The 19,877-nt window shown below is 49.8% G+C and overlaps 2 protein-coding genes across 3 annotated transcripts; both read left to right on the top strand.

Moving 5' to 3' along the window:
• The first annotated feature begins 2,381 nt into the window (after positions 1-2,381).
• Positions 2,382-8,728, top strand: atn1 (atrophin 1). 2 transcript variants are annotated; one of them, XM_042709078.1, is made up of 6 exons: positions 2,382-3,002; positions 4,026-4,242; positions 4,552-6,130; positions 6,423-6,575; positions 7,323-7,503; positions 7,881-8,728. In XM_042709078.1, the coding sequence occupies exons 1-6, from the start codon at positions 2,683-2,685 to the stop codon at positions 7,912-7,914; spliced, it is 2,484 nt and encodes an 827-aa protein (XP_042565012.1). In that variant the 5' UTR covers positions 2,382-2,682; the 3' UTR covers positions 7,915-8,728. The 2 variants fall into 2 exon arrangements, with proteins under 2 accessions (XP_042565012.1, XP_042565013.1); XM_042709079.1 differs by having other exon boundaries at positions 2,383-3,002; positions 6,423-6,566.
• A 7,957-nt stretch (positions 8,729-16,685) lies between these two features.
• LOC116222373 (CD209 antigen-like) lies at positions 16,686-19,633 on the top strand. The gene is made up of 5 exons (XM_031576112.1): positions 16,686-16,815; positions 17,422-18,015; positions 18,178-18,329; positions 19,157-19,281; positions 19,480-19,633. The coding sequence occupies exons 1-5, from the start codon at positions 16,686-16,688 to the stop codon at positions 19,631-19,633; spliced, it is 1,155 nt and encodes a 384-aa protein (XP_031431972.1).
• Positions 19,634-19,877: the final 244 nt, after the last annotated feature.

The following is a 19,877-nucleotide window of genomic DNA, read 5'->3' as shown; positions in this document are numbered from 1 at the left end:
TCTCAAAATCACAATCAAAATCCCTAAAGTATTTCCTGTCAGTGGTTTATTGTGTAATCTTATTATGTTTTGGTGTTCTGTATGCAGGACGCTACTTCTTCTAATCCCCCAACGTCAACCCATTCCACCGACACCTCAATTTCAGCCCCACCTCCACCGACAGCACCCAACCAATCACGAGAGAGTGACAATGAGGACGGACAGTCCCAAGGCAGCAGGAGCTCGGTCGGCGGAAGCTTGGTCAATAGCAGCAGCAGCTTGAGCAGCGGGCGGGACATTGACCAGGACAATCGCTCCTCCTCCCCGAGTCTGTCCGCCTCGCCGCTAGCCAGCCTGGACTCCGAGTCCGACTCTCCCGACTCCCCGAAGCAAGGCGAAAGGGAGCGTGACAAAACCAAGGAGGGTGCCATGGCCAAACCCAGCGGAGAGGATCGGAGGAACGCCAGCCGGGGCGGAACAGAGGAGGCCAGCCCCGTGGATCGGAGGGACGGGGACGGAGGGATGGAGGATGTGGCTCCCCTGAAGCCGTCTGCCTCCTTAACCCCCTCCCTCCGAGGGCCTGCAGAGCTCTTAGGTGAAGGCAATAGCAGCAGGAAGTCCTACTTTTCCCTAGACTCCAAGCTGGTGACCAAGATGGACTATACAGGACCTGTGATGGCTGAGGGCGTGCATGGTAGCAATCGGATCAACTCCAAAGCGAATGCTCAGGGTGTGAACAAAGCAGTGGTGGGAGTGGGAGAGTACTCGCATGGGAACCCCAATGCCACCCATCCGCAACCCCTGCCCCCTCCCCCTGCCCTCAAGCCCCTGGAGGTGGGGCAAAACCTTTCTGGGGACTCCAAGGGAGACAAACTGGACAAGGCAGATAAGACAGCTCCTCCATCTCTGATACCCCAGACCAGCCCGTTGCCCCAGCAGCAGCAGCAGCCTCCTCCTCCCCATACACACCACTACACCCCCACCAATTGGCCAGGAAGCACCACCTCCAGTTGCCCCGGAAACTGGGGCTACACTCGTTACCCCGGTAACCACCACCCACACCCCCCAGTGCAACAACAGCAGCTACCCTCCGTCTACAACCCCCCCTCCTCCCGCCACTCCACACACCCGCCTTACCTGCCCCACCCCCACCGGGAATACCTGCCCAGGTATGCAGGTGGTGCGGCAGAGCGGGGGCAGGGGCAGGGGCAGGGGCAGGGGCAGGGGCAAGGGCAAGGGCAGGGGCAGGGGCAGGGGCAAGGGCAAGGGCAAGGGCAAGGGCAGGGGCAGGGGCAGGGGCAGGGGCAAGTGGAGAGAGAGAGGGGGGTGCGTGAGTTTGGGGGAAGGGGGGAGATGGGTAGGGAGTTCCCTATCAGTATCAGCAACAGCAGCAACAGCAGTGGAAGCAGCGGCAGCAGCAGCAGCAATATGACCACCTGTGGAGGAGGGGGCGCCGGCGGTAACCAGCCCAGGGACTTTGGAAGCCTGGCAGGGGGCCAGAGCCGTGAGTTCAGTGGGCTGGGCCCTCAGGGAGGGGCACGAGACGTCCCCTCAGGAGGCGGGGGGAGGGACTTTGGGTCAGGTTTCAGAGACAGGGAGAGGGAGAGAGAGGCGGGGAGGGAGTTCCCCGCTCCCAACCAGCACCAGGGCCAAGCGAGAGATTTTGGCCCCGCTGGGGGAGGGGTGCACGCCAGGGACAAGGAGGGCAGGTGGGGGGAGTTTGCGGGGCAGCTGCGAGAATCTGTGGGCAATGGTAACCACGGCAACAACAGTAACGTGTCAGCGGGGAGTGTGAACACCCTGACAGGTGGGTTGGCCGGACTGAACCGCGACCCGCCAAACTCACCCCAGAACACCAACCCGAACCACCCTGCTCATGTGTCTGCGCCCCCCCACTCACAGGCTCCAAACCACCCCAGCAGAGATTATCCTGCTGCAACAGACCCCCCCCAGCCGCAGCAGCAGGCACAGCAAGGACAACCCACTCAGGCCCCTTCCTCTGGAGCAGACCCCCACCCACCCCACTACCTGAGAGAGTACCCTCCCCCTGGGGCAAAAGATTACCCCCCAGGTGGCCCCCCCACCAACGCCCCCCACCCAGGTGGAGCCAGAGAGTACCCCAGCCCCCCAGGCATGGCCCAGAACATGGGGCGTGAGTTTGCTGGGGGGGGACAGATGCCCCACCCACCCCATCCACACTACCCAGGTCAGCCAGGCCTGCCGCCCCAAGCCCGGGACCGAGAGAGGGAGAGAGAGGGGGGTGGCCCTCCTGGACATTATCACCACAACCGAGGTGGCTCCCACCCCCCAGCGCTCTCTCCTTCCACTGGAACCTATGGTCATCCACCTGTCCCTTACCCTCCCCCACCACCCCCTCCCCCTCTCCCACCCCCCACCTCCCTCCCTCAGCCCCAGCCCCCCTCCGGCCACGCAGCCAATCACAATCGGGCAGGACCGTACTCCTCATCCAATCAAACACCCCCGACCCCTCTATCCCCTCTACCGAGCCCCTCCACCAATCAGATTGCTGGGATCCCCCCCTACCCATCAGCCCCTGCTTCGGCAGGCAACATCCCATTACCTGCCACAGGTGTGTCAACTTCCTGTCCATCTGGATGCAGGCCCTCTCCCTATCATAGCACTTTAAATAGTCATGGCTCTTACAGTAGCTCTTACCATGGCAACAGTCACAATGTTAATGTCATGGCAACAAACAACAGCAGTACCACCAATGGTGGTACCCTGAACAACAATACTAATAGCACACACTTGCAGTCCCTCTCTCCACAAAATCCCCCTAAGGTCCAGCTTTCACACGGTACCCCTGGTGGTCCCCCTATGACCAACCCCGTTGGTTCAGATGGTCCGCCTGATGCCCCGATTGGCTCCTTACAGCCGCCAGTCATAAAGGAAGAACCAATCGAAGAGAGAGAGGAGATAGAAAGCCCGATCCCCGTCCTGAGAAGTCCCTCCCCCGAGCCGAAGCTTGTCGACATTCCAATCCATGCCAGCCAATCAGCTCGGTAAGACAGAATGAGTGTTTGCTGATCATTTCCGATTAACTCTTTAGCTTTGTTCCAGGGCATGGATGTGGGCAAGTCTCACCAATGCGTTTAGTTATATCAGTCATACAAGACCAGGCTCTAACGGCACCTTGAAACTGATATTGACGATACATATCTAAAATATGATGAAAACGGATTGAATTTAATTTCCCATTTTTTTTCCAATATAGACATTTTTTGAGATTTTACACTGCAACTATTTCCAGTGAAAGTAAACAGAATGAGCTCAGTCTAAACCTCAGCTATGCTTTTACCAGCAACATGATTGGCTCTTTTTAATACAGGGCAAGGCTCCTAGTCACAGACCCACCATGTTTAGCGTTACCAGCTCCCCCATTCATTTCCCAGACGGGTTAGTCTCATCCAATAATGCTTCTGGGGTGGGCTTGGTCTTTGGCCACGGTTCAGGAGGCAGACCAGACGTCTGGGAACCGGAGGTTTCTTGGTTATAGCCTGGCTCCTCCTGGCTGTGTGTCAAAGTGCCCTTCAGCAACACTCTGAAACCCAAACTGCCCCCGATGGCCTGAAATCCGGCCCTCGCATGGCCATTTTGAGGACTTTCAGACTGATATGAAATCATATAACACTATATGAATGCAGCTTGAGCCTCATAGCCAGCTGGTCATTCAAGCACTGAGCAGGATCCAGCAATAGATGCTAATAATTATGTGGAGGATGATGATGATGATGATGATGATGATGCTGATAATTACGATGATGTCCAAAATGACTTCCATTCCGTTTGTAAAAAAGTCTGTGATGACTGTAGTAGACAAGAGCTGCATAGCATTACTGTGATGACTATAGTGAGCAATGACTATCAAGGGAGTAATGCTGAAGACTATGAATGATGATGATGATGATGATGATGATGCCAGGGACAATGGGGATTATGCCGATCACAGTGATCATGGTGATGACGACGATGATGATGATGACGATAATGATTGTAGTGATGCTATGAGATGGGTTCTCTTTCAGGTTCCACAGGGTACTAGACCGAGGCAATGGGAACTCCTGTGCCCGCAGCGATGTTCTCTTTGTTCCGTTGGACGGTTCCAAGCTGTGGAAGAAACGGAACGAGGCGATCGAGCGAGCCAGAAGAGAGGTGGAGCAGCGGGCCAGAGACCTGAGGGAGAAAGAGAGGGAGCGAGAGAGGGAGAGGGAGAGAGAGAGAGACCTGGAGAGACAACTACAGGTGAGGTTTAACAAAGTGATTTGAAATAACTCGACACAAGAAGACAAGATGCTATTGTCAATTGCTGGACAATGTAAGAGCTCTGCGTTTCAGTTTGTAAATATTCAGATTTTTCTCTTCACTTTCACCTCTCACTCTTTCTTCTGCCACTCTCTCTCTATTCTATCTCTCTCTATTCTCTCTGGCTCCCCCTGTCCCCCCTCTCTTTCTATTCTCTCTCTCCTTCTCCCTCTCTTTATTCTCGCTCTCTCTTTATTCTCTCCCCCCCCCCCCCCCCCCCCCCCCCCCCCCTTCCCTTCTCTCCCTCAGCAGAAGGATAATCCCAGTACCACACCTGGGCCACTAGGGGCAGGAGGGCCTCGCCCCGGTGCCTCCCTCTTCTTCCCCAATTCCTCCTCGATCCTGCTAGACCCCGCCACTTCCTCCGCCTCTGTGGTCAACCCCGCCCACCAGGTCTCCCACGCCCACGCCCAGCACCACCACCATGCCCACCACCCGACTCACGTTCACTCTCTCCACCACTCCCATCCTCTCCACCCCTCCCTCTCTCACAGCATCCCTCACTCCCTGCTCCTGCCTTCCATGGGGGGGCAGGTGGTGGGGGGCCCACAGGCAGCCCTGGGGCTGGGCCTGGGGGGGCCTTACCTGGGCCCTGACACGCCTGCTCTGCGCACGCTGAGTGAGTACGCCCGTCCCCACGCCATGTCCCCTCTTGGGGCCGCCGCACGGGCACAGCAAGGCCACCACCCGCACCTCCACCCGCACGTACACCCCCACGCACACGCACACGCACACGCACACCCCCACGTCCACCCCTCCTTCTTCCTGCCCCAGTTCCAGAACCCGGCGCTCGCGCACCCGCACCACCTGCCCACCGACGCAGCCACCGCGGCGGCCATCTTGGGCTTCCTGTACGGGGGGAGTTTAGAGGGGGGGCAGGGGATGGCGGCGCATGGGCATCCAGGGGTAGGGCCGGGGGGGATGGGGGCTGCAGGGTTGGGGGGCATGGGGTTTCCTCACGCCATGGCCCACCGGGACCGCATGAAGCCCGGTTTTGAGTTCAAGAGCGAGGAGCGTGTGTATCCAGCGGGGGCGATCACGGAGGCCGCGCTGTCTCTGTCCCACGCGCACACACACAGCCACACACACCCTCTGCTGCTGGGAGCGGGGGCTTCGGCGGGCGGGTCGACGAGTGATGTGTCGCTCTATGGCACCCCTCCTCCATCTGCACCCCCCTCCCAGAGCCTCCCAAACACCCCCCTCACCACACCAGCTGCCCGTCACCCAAACCCCACCCCCCAGTCCATCACAGCTCCACCCTCTGCCTCTCTAATCCCACCCACTCTCCCTACCCAGCCCCCGCCAGCAGCGTCACAAGCCCCTCCCACCCCCACAGCCCCACCCCAATCTGCCCAAGCCCCTCCCATTGGCTCAGTTCTGCACCACCACTCTCCTCACCCGTCCTTCTCAAACGTTAACCCCGCCCACCCCGCACCTGTGCCCGCCCCTCAGTCCGCCTCCTCCGACAGTTACTCCTCCTCCCAGAGCCGCTCCCCCCTGAGTGAGAGAGCGTGCAGCGTAGAGAGAGAGAGGGAGAGGGAGCGTAGTGTGCCAGCAGAGAGAGAGAGAGAAAGGGAGCGGGAGAGAGGAGCAGTGGCTGCAGGAGGAGGAGGAGGAGGTGGTGGTGTAGGAGGAGGAGGAGTTGCAGCTGGAGGAGCAGCAGCAGGAGGAGGTGCAGGAGCAGGAGGCGCAACAACGGGGGCAGGAGCAACAGCAGGAGCAGGAGCAGGAGAGACACTCGGCCGTCTGCCGATGCTGAACGTGACGCCACATCATCACCAGCACTCCCACATCCACTCCCATCTACACCTGCACCAGCAAGATACAGGTACTACCACACACATACACACACATACACACACACTCATACACACACACACAGAGACACACACACACACACACACACACACACACACATACACACACAGACACACACACACACACACACACACACACACACACACACACACACACACACACACACATACACATACATACACACACACACACACACACACACACACACAGAGACACACACACACACACACACACACACACAGACACACACTCAGTGAAATTAAACTGCGTCTTGTGTTTCCTTCTACATCTCTCACCCCCAGCAGCGGGAGGGGTGCACCCCCTGATGGACCCGCTGGCGTCCGGCTCCCCCCTCGCCCGCCTGCCCTACCCCGGGGCCACCCTGGGGCCCCCCATCCTGGCGCACCCCCTCACTGACAGCGAGGTGCTACGCCAACAGCTCTTCGGTAAGCAAAGTGCGTCCCCCAAAGCTCCGCAGCGTCTCCATGCATGCCAGTGTCCCTTCTCTGGGCCGTTACATCAGAAGCACTTAATTGGTCGTTAATTAAATGAGATCTGTGCTGTAAATTTTATGTGGCATTTTTATCAAGTAATTATGTATAACGTGTTGGCAGTCTCTCGCCATAACATCCCTCTCTCATCTTTCGCTCCAGCAGATGCTCGCTATCCGTCCCTCTCATCCCCCGTGTCTCGTCTTATCTCTCCTTCTCTGAGTACCGCTCTTTCCATTTTTCTCCTCCCTCTGTTTCCTTCGGGTTTACTAACCGCTGTCTTTTTCTCTCTTCTCTCCTTCTCTTTTTCCATCTTCCATCCACCTCTCTCAACCTCTCCTCCCATCCCTCCACTTCCTCTAGTCCTTGATTTCCGTGTGGTGATATGCTAGTGACAATTATCAAACATAATTTTGCATAGAAAATGCATTTTAAAGTCATAATAGGCATGTCTGTGTAATACTACTACTACTACTACTACTACTAATAATAATAATACTAATAGTAATAATAATACTAATAATAATCTTGTCCTTCCTACCTCTTCCTACTTCTTCTCATGTTCACACTTTCTCCCCCCCCTCTCTCCCTCTCTCTCCCTCTCTCTCCCTCCCTCCCTCTCTCTCTCTCCCCCTCTCTCTCTCTCTCCCTCTCTCCCTCCCTCGCTCTCTCTCTCTCCCCCCCTCTCCCCCCTCCGTCTCTCTCTCTCAGGAGGTCCCTTCAGAGAGCTGCCCCAGTCCTCGTCTCTGGGTGGGTCCATGTCGGCGGCTCACCAGCTGCAGGCCATGCAGCAGGCCCAGAGCGCTGAGCTGCACATCCAGCGGATGGCGCTAGAGCAGCAGTGGATCCACCACCACCACCACCACAGCCTGGCACAGGACGAGTACTACAGGTACAAACACGCACGCTCACACACACACACCCACACTCACACACACACACGCACACGCACACGCAAATGACCACCACCACAGCATGGCACAGGACGAGTGCTACAGGTACAAACACTGAACGCGTGCACATACACAGACACACACATAAACACACACATACACACACACACACACACACACAAGACAAATACCACAGGTACACACAGAGATGAATACAGGTTGCTAATTGAACTTACATGATAAGCACACACCAGCACTGCTCTAAAATCTGCATGTAGTTGTAGTTGTTGTGTACTCCTAGAACTTACATATTGGCTTCCATACTTCCCACCTTTGACCCCGTGTGACCTCTGCATAACCTTTGACCTCTCTACAGCCACCTGAAGAAAGAGAGTGACAAAACACTGTGAGGGAGGGATCCGTGGGGTAGACATGGAAAGAGGGGAGGAAGCAATGGACTGAAGGAGAACGAAGAAAATGAAGAATTCGAGGAGCACATGTGCAAATAAAGAAACGAATGATATTCGAAACGAGAGCACTGAAGATGACTAGCAAAACTGGAAGGGTCGTGAGTCCCAGCACGCCAATGAGAAGACCCAGAACTGAGCCGCCAAGTCAAGTCTGGCCAATCACAGCCTGTGTAATTACCGCAAACCCACCAGGCCCCACCCACACATTCAGTGAAACTTCAACCAGTTCCGCCCAGCCTCATGATCATTGTACCTTTGTAAAATAGAGGCGGCGGAGACTGCAACAGCAACAGCGCCTGTACCATAGAATACTCCCCAGAGAATGTCTGCAAAATGAAGTCCTGTTTTATGTCTTTGCATGTAGCTAGAAGCCTACCCTAACCTGGTGAAACTCTTTGTTTGTTAATGTTTGTTTGTCTTTTTGTTTATGTTTCTTTACTGTTTGTTTGTTTTTTTTTTTAGTGAAGCCCTCACTCTAAATGGACGGGTTTTTTAATAAGTATGCATGAGACCAATTTAGTGACATATTATGTTTATTATTGATAGTATAATGATAATAATTATTATCAATGTTGTCTGTTTGTTAATAATGATATGATTATATAAACATATTATTTTGTATTATTTTTTTACATTTTCATGGTATCGCTGTTTATTTTTAGTTTTTATTTTGAATTTCCCTTGTGAAAAAAAGAGATGCAAAATGAAGGATGATGAAAAATAAAAGATCGTTTTTCTACATGTCTCCGGAGAAGCAGTGGCCCTCTTGTGTGTGTGTGTGTGTATGTGTGTGTGTTTATGTGCGTGCGTGTGTATGCGTGTGTGTGTGTGTGTGTGTGTGTGTGTGTGTGTGTGTGTGTGTGTATGCATGTGTGTGCGTGTGTACATGAGTGTGTGTGTGTGTGTGTGTTTGTGTGTGTGTGTATGTGTGTTATGTCATTGTTTGCCTCAAGAAGAAAATAGATGATGACTAGTATGTGCAGCCTCTCATGTGATGGTCTGTTTAATACTCATCTCTCAACCAGTGTCATCTTTCAGAAGGCATCCACATAACTCACACAGAGAGATCACATAAGGACACACACACACACACAACATGCTCACATACACATACAAACGCATTCTCTCTCTCTCTCTCACACACACGCACACACACAATTCATATATACACAGATACATACACACAATACACACAGAAACCTATACACATACACATACAAACACACAGAAACCTATACACATACAAACACACACAGATACATACACACACACACACACACACACACAATGTATATCATTGATCAGGTAATGAAATGTTTGTCTATAGAACTAAGCACACTTATACATAGGAGGTTAGCCGCTCTATGTCCCTCTTTGAGACACACACACACACACACAGAGTGAATGTAGCTAATATGAGACACATGAGGCCAACATGGGGCCTAATCCTGTTTCTCCAGTGAACTGCAGCCAGCATGGAGGAGTCTACAGGGAGAGGGGAAGGAGAAGGAGAAGTATGGAAAGACTGAGGGTGGGGGAAAGAAAGCAGGAGGGGGAAGAGAGAGCAAGGGTGTGTGTAAGCTGTGTGTGTGTGTAAGCTATGTGTGTGTGTGTAAGCTATGTGTCTGTGTGTAGGCGATGTGTGTGTGTGTGTGTAGGCTATGTGTGTGTGTGTGTAGGCAATGTGTGTGTGTGTGTGTAGGATATGTGTGTGTGTAGGTGATGTGTGTGTAAGCTATATGTGTGTGTTTGTAAGCTATGTGTGTGTGTGTAGGCTATGTGTGTGTGTATGTAGGCGATGTGTGTGTGTGTGTAAGCTATATGTGTGTGTGTGTATGTGTGTGTATGTGTAAAAAATGAAAAGGGGCTCAGATTTGAGATTCATTGCCTTTCTGTGCTTTTGCTTTGGACAGTACTCCCACTGAGTGAAAATCAGTGAAAAATGAATTCCAGTGAGCGACCTCTCTCAGAACACACACACACACACACACACACACACACACACACACACACACGTACACATTCACACACACACACATTCACATACACATACACATACACATACACATACACATACACATACACACGTCTTGACGTACCCAATCAAACATACATGCATGCACAGGATTTTAGACCACCCAGCAGACATGGCATGCGCACACACGCACACACTTAAATGGCTCACTCTTGGCATCCTACAGCTATAAGCCTGGTGTGTGTGTGTGTCCAGTGTGTTCAGCATGTGTGTGGAAATGTGTTTTATATGAGCGTATGGATATATGGATTGTGTGTATTTCTGTGTGCTTGTGGTTGAAGATTGTTGTGTAAGTGGGAGTGAATCTGGGAATGTGTGTGTTAGTGTGTGTCTCTGTGTGTAAATGTAAATGTGTGTGTGGGTGAGTGGGCAGGGGGATGTTGTAGTGTGTGTTTTTCTGGGGATATCTGGTGTTTACGGAGTACTGATTATGCAGGGTAATTTAAATGCATTGTGCCATGGATGCAGGACTGTGCTGTCAAAGACCTATCTGACTTTGAGGTTTTTTTACTGATTGGTTTAATCTGTGTGAGACTCTGCTCACTGATTGGTTAAATCTGTATGAGACTCTGCAGACTGATTGGTTTAGTCTGGCAGAGTAACTGGTCTGGTTATGTCTGGCTGAGTCTCCGCTCACTGATCGGTTTAATTAAGTTGGCTGGGCCTGATTTATTCTGGTCACTGATTGGTCAAGCATCACAAGTCAAGTGTGAAGTTAGTTAGCCACAATCAGTAAGAACTGAACAGAACGACACATGCGAAATGAAACTTTGTGATACACGAATGTGTAAGACTTTACACATTACACATTACATTACTTGCTGTAACATTTTCAATTATTGCTGTACTTCAAAAAGAAACTTAATTCTGTTCTGAGTGCACCATGTCACTTGTGACTAATTTATAATGAATGTACAAGACGAGGAAGAGGAGGATGAGGAAGATAAGACACCTCACTGTGATGACAGCGCTGTCAGACTGTAGCCGGAGCTCGCCGCCAAGCCTCCAGCTCTGAGCCTGTGAGTCAATCCAGATGATAAGAGGCGCTTTGTAGATGTGAAGTTATCTCGGAGGGTTTGGCGGGCTTCGGTCGTCTTCGTGTCGGCGCTGAATTAAAACACTGGTGCAGGGGACGGTGATGAACAGTCCCAGGGAGGAATGAAGCCGCACCACTGACATAAGCCTGGCTGTCCTCTGCATTCCCGATTCAGGCTGTTTGAACAGTTCAGATATCTGTATCCCCATTTTAGACATATCTGCCTCCATGCTCACTCGTCCTCCCTCCATCCCTCCTTCTCTTCTCTTTCTCTCTGTCCTTTTTGTTCTCTCTCACTTCATCTCTCTCTCTCCCTCTATGTCTCTCTGTCCTTCTCTCCCTCTCCCTCTATCTCTCTCTGTCCTTCTCTCTCTCCCTTCATCTATCTCTCCCCCATCTCTCTCTCTCTTTCCTTCTCTCTCCCTTCATGTCTCTCTCACTTCATCTCTCTTTCCCTCTATCTCTCTCTGTCCTTCTCTCTCTCCCTTCATCCATCTCTCCTCCATCTCGCTCTCTCTCTTTCCTTCTCTCTCCCTTCATCTCTCTCTCCTTCCATCTCTCTCTCTCTCTCTCTCTCTCTCTCTCTCTATCTCTCTCTCCTTGTCTGTCTATCCTTGTGTGCTTCCCCAGACAGTAGCTGACTCGGTAGATCTGGCTTGTGTCTGGCCAGGATATGGCCCTTATCTGTTACCTGTTATCTGTGTGTGTGTGTGTGTGTGTGTGAGTGTGTGTGGGTGTGTGTGTGTGTGGGTGTGTGGGTGTGAATGCGTGTGTGTGTGTGTGTGTGTGTGTGTGTGGGTGTGTGGGTGTGTGGGTGTGTGGGTGTGAATGCGTGTGTGTGAGTGCGTGTGTGTGTCTGTGTGTGTGTGTGTGTGTGTGTGTGTCTGCTGTTTGAAAACCATCAGAGTTATCAGACGATCCAACCTCTCCCCAATCGACCCCACCAAGACCTTCTCTGAGGTGTAACTGAGAGAGACTGGACTGCTAAACACGTAGAGAAATACACACACACACACCGGGAGACAGACACACACACACACACACACACAGGCAGGGGTGTGTAAGTAGGGACATACGTTAGGAGGACAAGCAGACAGAGATATGCTTGCTGGGTAGACAGTGATACATACTAGATCAACTGACAAGTGCATTCTGGGTAGAGAAAACATTGGTACAATACATGTTGGGTTTGCTGAGAGATGCATGTTGAGAAGAACGTGAGATGCACGTTGGGGAGAGAGATGAGAAGAGCCATTGAAGACATACACACACATGCATGCACACACACACACACACACACACACACACACACACACACACACACACACAAACTCATGTATATACATATAGAGAGAGAGACAGAGAGAGAGACTACATGTAGAGAGAGGGATCGGTGACTGGTATAGGCGTAGTAGACCTGCAAGATTGAGAAAAAGAGAGAGAGTGTTCAAAAACAACTGACAACAGTAAAATAAAGACAGAAGAATGGGTCACCTCTCATGCTGACATGCCCAGACATACACCACAGCACTCCCTTTAGGGCCCATTAGGAGCCAAACAACACACTGACATCTCCAAGCATTCAATTCAATTCAATTCAATTCAATTCAATTCAATTCAATTCAATTCAATTCAATTCAATTCAATTCAATTCAATTCAATTCAATTCAATTCAATTCATATAGCGCCAAAACAATACAATTGTCCAAAGGCGCTTTACAGAGTCCAGTGCCTGGACCCCCCTAGCGCAAGCACAATGGCAAGAAAAAACGTCCTGTTAATCAGGAAGAAACCTTAAGCAGAACCACGGCAGATAAGGGGGGGGCCATCTGCATGTTGAGAGCTAGGAAGGGGGGGGGGGCAACTAGTGGTAGATGTACACAGCATACACAGGGTAAATGTACACAGCATGCATGTAGTAGATGTACATAATATATATACAAACATCATATGGTATATACACGAGACATACAAAACCAGCTTAGTGCATATACAGTGTGCTCATAGGGTTACCGTTACAGGGGTAAAAAGAGTAGGAACAGAAAAACATGTCAGTGGTGGCAATTATATATATTGCATATAAATGCTAGCATAGAGTATGGGGAAGAATAAGTGTACGGCAGTACGGTGGTGATGGGTGCATGTGGGCCGAGGGTTTCTACAGGTAGATCGGGTGGAGAGACTACGGCAGTGTCCCACAAGCGATAGAGATAGTCCAGACTAGAAGAAGAAGAAAGTGACAGCATGAGTGGGTAGAGTTCGGCTGTCGATATGCGTAGATGAGGAGCAGTGGTGGTGGGGAGCAATGTTTCCACATCCATCAGCATTTTGATCATGCTATAAGAGAGAGAACATTTTTGTTAGTAGACATCAATGTGATAAACAGATAAAGAGATACATTTAGGTAGTAAATTACAGTAGGTAATATGGCCATTATATCAGTATTAATATAGGCATTAGCAATAGGATATAAAAGGAGCGGGAGAGAGAGAGGCTGTCTGGCCTGGTGTATGGGAATTTCATTAGCATTTAGTTTTGTTATGCTATGTTTAGTTATGGTTGGCTGACATGGTGCATGCAGATTTAGTTAGGATGGCAGGGATGGCAGGATACACAGCAGTGCCTAACTGGCTGGAGACAGCCACAACACACTTTGTATGCTTTACCCGGGATCCGTAAAGGCCCTCCTTCACGGTACAACATGCGCTGTCTATAGCCCAGTTTTATTGATTTGGGGGATTTTATATGTGGCTATAGGATGCACTAAAGAGGATTATCTTTAGTGTCTATTTGAATATGGAAAGGGTGTCTGCATCTCGGATGGAGGCAGGAAGATTATTCCAGAGGAGGGGGGCTCGGTAGCTGAAGGCTCTGCCTCCTATTGTGCTTTTTGATATTCTTGGAATTACAAGAAGGCCTGAACTCTGGGAACAAAGCGGTTTGGTGGGCAATAGGGGACAACTAATTCCTAAAGGTAGTATGGAGCCAAGTCGTTTATGGGCTTTGTATTTAGAAGGATTATTTGGAAATCAATTCTACTTTTGACAGGGAGCCAATACAGGTGAGATATGTTCATAATTTTTAGTTCTAGTGAGTGTGCGAGCAGCAGCGTTCTGTATAAGCTGGAGGCTCTTTATTGAGTTGTTGCCACAGCAACATCTCTGCATCTGCTTCTCTCTTTGACTCCGGGGAAGACGGACACGTGTCAAAAAGCTCCTCTGTTGTTTTCCACCTAATACTGTTCTACAGTGAGTGCTCCGGTGACCGATCGGATGAGTCTGTCATGGAAGTGGCTCGTTCGTCTTTTATCACACTTATCCGGCTCCGTGGACACCCAGCAATTAAGCTGGAAGCACAAGATATCCTCTACAACAGTAAAATAATGCTTCACAGACTAATAAAACAAATGTTAGACACACTCATTATCTTATTCTATATAAAGCCCCACTCCACAGGAAGACTCACCAGGGAATTCTATCACTACCAGCTTTATTAACAGTTAGAGCCAATATAAAGAAATACCCCTTGTGAATGTGACAAGAGAACCATCACCATATTTAACTGGCATTTTCCATTAAAACAACAGTCATGCGAATATGTCTGTAGATGAAATGGTAACACTGCACTTGGTATTTGAAAACACACGTACATCTGGAAGTGATGCAAGGATCTGATGTTAGGGGTGACATATGGATTATGGTGAAATGGATTAAAGGGGTGATATATGGATTATGGTGAAATTGATTAAATGTAGTCAGACTTGAATAATAATAATAATATTTGCTGGGACATGATCTGTGCTTGGTCCATGGTAATCTCACTAAAGACAAGACATAGAGTATAGAGTGTTCCAAACGAAGTCACCTTGAATAAGTGTGCCAACATTCGCACAGGAAATGTAGAATGTATAGAATAGCCATCACCACGGAAACCAGCTCCATTCTGCATTGTTGCAGGTAGCCCTCTCAGGTTATGTAGCCTAAGAGTAAAATCTCACATTTACAGCAAGGAGCAGACAAAGACCTCATGGGGTAGCAGACTGAAAGGACACGGTCATCTTTAGGCAACAAAGAAAAAAGAATAATAACAAAACAGAAGAAAAAACGAACAACACTTAGCCTGTGCTTTTTCGCCTGTCGTGTGATTCTGTGAGTTTTGGTTGTCATGGCTTTTCTTTTCTGTGGGCAGTGTTTCAGGCTCTTCTGCCTCTGTACAGGGACAAGCATGTGCACACACACCCACACTGTTAGCTCATGAAGTCACGTGTGTGTGTGTGTGTGTGTGTGTGTGTGTGTGTGTGTGTGTGTGTGTGTGTGTGTGTGTGTGTGTGTGTGTGTGTGTGTGTGTGTGTGTGTGTGTGTGTGTGTGTGTGTGCAAAAATTCAGGTCTCGACCAGGCATAATGAGCGATTTGTTTTTGCATGTCAGTTCTCTTGGAAATCAGTTCTGGGGGCTGCAGTACACAAGGTTAACAAATCAGATTAGCAAACACACAAATGCTCTCTCTTTCTCTCTCTCTCTCTCTCTCTCTCTCTCTCTCTCACACACACACACACACACACAAACACATACACATACACACACACACTCACAAATACACCCGCATATATGTCCTTAAGGATAAGTGTCACCATTTGGTATGAACTCAAGCGCACACACAAAACCTTTATATATTTACATATTTAGTACACTTACCCAACGGAAAGCACAAAAACACTTATTGCACACACACACACACACACACATACACACACATGCATATACACACACACACACACACACACACACACATATATACATACACACACACACACACACACACACACACACACACACACACACACACACACACACACACATTAACCAGCATTTTCAAGGAAAAGTATTTCTGTCTTAAAGAGACTTACAGATACTAATCTCACACACACACACACACACACACACACACACACACACACACACAGAGAGAGACACACACACACACACACATCCAGTGTATGCTGGTTGGTGAAGGAAGGCTCTGTCCTTGGGTAAAATGTGTTTACAGCAAGCAGAAGCCTCAGGGATGACAGAGTCAGACAAGCCCCACGATCAGAGCGAGGGAACCAGAGAGATCCCACACTTGGGTAAGTAACTTAAGTCACCACACTGCACAACACTAACATCAAGCGGCAAACACACTCACACACTCCTTCAGAAGTATTCAGTACAGAAAATAGCAATGCTCTCACTCACTAGCATGTACAGTATATACCTGACAAACTTCAGCTGCTCTACAGCTAATGCTAACAAATTCTCTTCCACGACTGAAACGAGTAAAACACATCACTCTGAGAGACAAGATGTAGTTGTGTTCTAGCTCTCTGTGGATGGTATCACATTATCATATGGAGAATGAGTTGATGAATGAGTTGTCAAAAAATGAGTTATCGTTGTTTTCGGTTTTTGAAATGTAAATGAGGAGGCTTTGATTTCTTACTGCTTGAATCAGATGAGATCATTTTAACATTAAAAGATTAACAAATCTGAACTGACAAATGCACAAGCGAATGTAGACAAGAAACAGTATTTTTCTGTCCATCTGTGTGAGTTCTACACGAACACACACACCCCTCAGGATGCCTTTATGCGTGTGTTTAACATGGCAGAGATGCTTGCAGGCCGTGGGGGGGAGACGGGCACCCCGGAGCCCTTGTGCTGGCTGGCAGCGGCGTGCCTGGGCCTGCTGTGTGCTGCCCTCTTCCTGGGCATCACCTCGTTGGGCATCCACTGTGAGTTACCCCACTCAATTGCCCCTGACTACCCCTCAGTTACTCTCTGGAGTTACCCCAAGTAGCCATGTGGGCATTAGTTCTCAACAACTGCACAACTGCAAAAAGGGGGTCTGATGTCACCACTATCATGAGTTCTATGGGATCACACATACTGGCATCACGTGTAACTCACCGGTGCTGTAAATGGCTTTGTGTGAGAGTCATCAGTTTAGGCGTGCTTAGGCCATGAGGACTCCAGTAAATCCTGCGTTCAGAAGAAAATGGAATGAAGGGTACTCAGGCAGGCTCTAACCAGTGAATGACAGTAATCTTGGATAAATAAGAAAAAAGGCTTCAGACATTAACATAATTCCCGTTCTACTGTTTTCTGAGATTAATTATTCAGAGCAGGTGCAGTACAAGAGGAATAGAGTGGGATGTGGTGACTATGTGGTGACTGTGCTGCAGTGGATAGCTGCTATGTACATTGCACTGACCTCACACCGCACCTCTTGTTCTCGTTAGGGTCAGATCCACATATTCACCAAATATGATCTCAGTGGCATCTCTCTGTAGATCATGTGATAACTGCATTATTTGTCTTCCCCTTTCTCTTTCGGTCAGATCACAGAAGCTCTCTTAAGTCCACGCTCCTGAGCTTGGAGCTGCAGGCCTCGCAGGAGGCGAGTGAACTGCTGAGGAAGGAGAACCACGCCCTCCTGGTCTCCCAGGTGGCGCTGCGCAGTCAGTACAGCCACGCGGCCGCAGCCAGAGAGCAGGCCCAGAGAGACGCGCTCGCCCTGGTGCAGTCCAGTGTCCAGCTGACCCACACCAACCAGCAGCTGCAGGGGGAGCTGGAGAAGCTCAGGGCCTCCGCCACCAGGCTGCAGAGCGCACACAGCCAGCTGCAGGAGGAGGCCGGGAGCAGGCTGGAGGCCGAGCGCTCGGACAGGGCCGAGGCATGTGCGCAGCTGCAGGGAGAGAGGCGGGAGCTTGGCGAGAGCGTGGAGCGACTGCAGGGGGAGTACGTGCTGCTGTCCGCGGCCAGGCTGCGGCTGCTGGCTGAGAATGTGGGGCTGTCGGAGAGCAGGGCCCTGTTGGCCCAGCAGCATGTCGCCATGGAGAGGGAGAGAGACAGACTCAGGAGGACACTCACCCAGCTGGGACACCTGGCTGCTGTGGAGCGCCAGTGTCCTCGGAAACACCCGGGGACAGAGGGTTAATGACAACAACAACAAACTAACAAACAAACAATAACTACAATATTGACTGCTGACAACAGGATCATGTGGCTATCAAGTGTCCTGTACCTGTGTGTGTGTGTGTGTGTGTGTGTGTGTGTGTGTGTGTGTGTGTGTGTGTGTGTGTGTGTCCTGACAGAGAGGGAGTGTGAGCCGTGCCTGAGGGGGTGGAGGGTGTTCTCCACCCACTGCTACTTCTTCTCCACAGAGCTCAGGAGCTGGAGCAGCAGCCGCACGCACTGCCTCCAGCAGGGTGGAGACCTGGTGGTGATCGACAGCATAGAGGAACAGGTGCGCCATCTCATCACGTTTACAATTAGCAGACGCTCTTATCCAAAGCAACTTTATTGGACACACACAGAAAGACAGACTCTCTAAGAATGGGCTCTCCGGCTTGTCTCTGAACAGGCTCCTTTTAGAGCGGAACTGTTGAGGGCTTTTGAGGGTACTTTGCTAATCAGAGTAATTTTAAAATGCTGCAAATGCATTTCCAGCCCGGAAGGATACACAAAGGATTAATCATGTTAAGACTAATTTAACAGGCTCTCTTATACGTGGGGGAGATAAACATTTTTTTCCCATGTGCACTGACTTTGAAAATGAAAATGATCTCAGCATTCTTCTAGTGCCTGTGACTACTGGCTAAGCTACAAGAAAGGTTCTACTTTAGAATCATCTTTAGATTTCAGGACAGTTGTACTTTAGAGGGAATCTTTAGATTTCAGGAGGAAGGTTCTACTTTAGAAGGCATCTTTAGATTTCAGGAGGAACTCAGGATGGACAAAAGGCCTTCAGCTCTCCATAACGATGACCCCATCTGTGAATAGGAGAGCAATATAAACATTACCTTATTCATACACCTCTACTGAGTATGCCGCTCAGGCTGCTGGAAGGCTGGAGGAAGTGAATAGTTATGCTGATGATTGCAAAAAATACTTTACTCTTCACTTTTCATACCTATCTGTGAATGAGCAGACACTGTAGCGGTGCGTGTGTGCGTGTGTGCGTGTGTGCGTGTGTGTGTGTGTGTGTGTGTGTTTCTTTATCATGTGCATTTGAGTGCACAGAGGAATAACAAAGCACTATATAAGTGTGGTCCATCTGCTGTTTACCTCCAGGAGTTCCTCCACAGGCTGACTCCTCAGTACCGTAGCCCAGAGCAGAGGTACTGGATTGGGCTGAGTGATGAGGAGGCAGAGGGTGTCTGGGTCTGGGTGGATGGGGCCATGTCTATGGAGAGGAGGTGGGTGCACTCAAATCTGGTTTAGGTCAGTATTGACTTCTGAAAACCTCCTTATGTTACAAGCAATGATGGCAGAATACTTTTGTACTTTTGTAAGTTTGTAGTGTGCTTTCTTAACATCTTGATTTCTTTCTTTCTTTCTCTCTCGCTGTCTCTCTCTTTCTGTGTGTGTGTGTGTGTGTGTGTGTAAATTCTCAGGTTCTGGGTAAATGGATTTGGAGGCGTGGATGCTGATAGAGACTGTGCCTCCATCCTCAGAGAGACCAGCCCTATGAAGAACTGGAGAGATGACGTCTGCACTAAGACATTCAGATGGATCTGTGAGAGCAAAGCGCTAGTGGAAACAGCATGAAAGACACACACAAACACACACACACACACACACACACACACACACACACACACACATAGATTGGCAGACAAAAACCCATAGATGGTAGATTATGTACTTGAGGGATACAAGCCCACACACCCACAAACATAAACGCAGAATCCTTTACACAGTCTGCCCAGCTCTGTTAACTTTATTTAGTTATGGTACACATGTATCTCCTTCAGTTTACTTTCATTCTTGACTTAAATTACTATGTTTACAT

Source organism: Clupea harengus, chromosome 11 (assembly GCF_900700415.2).
Source record: "Clupea harengus chromosome 11, Ch_v2.0.2, whole genome shotgun sequence".
NCBI lineage: Eukaryota > Metazoa > Chordata > Actinopteri > Clupeiformes > Clupeidae > Clupea > Clupea harengus.
Note: the sequence above shows the minus strand (reverse complement) of the source record. Positions and strands in the feature narration are given on the sequence as shown.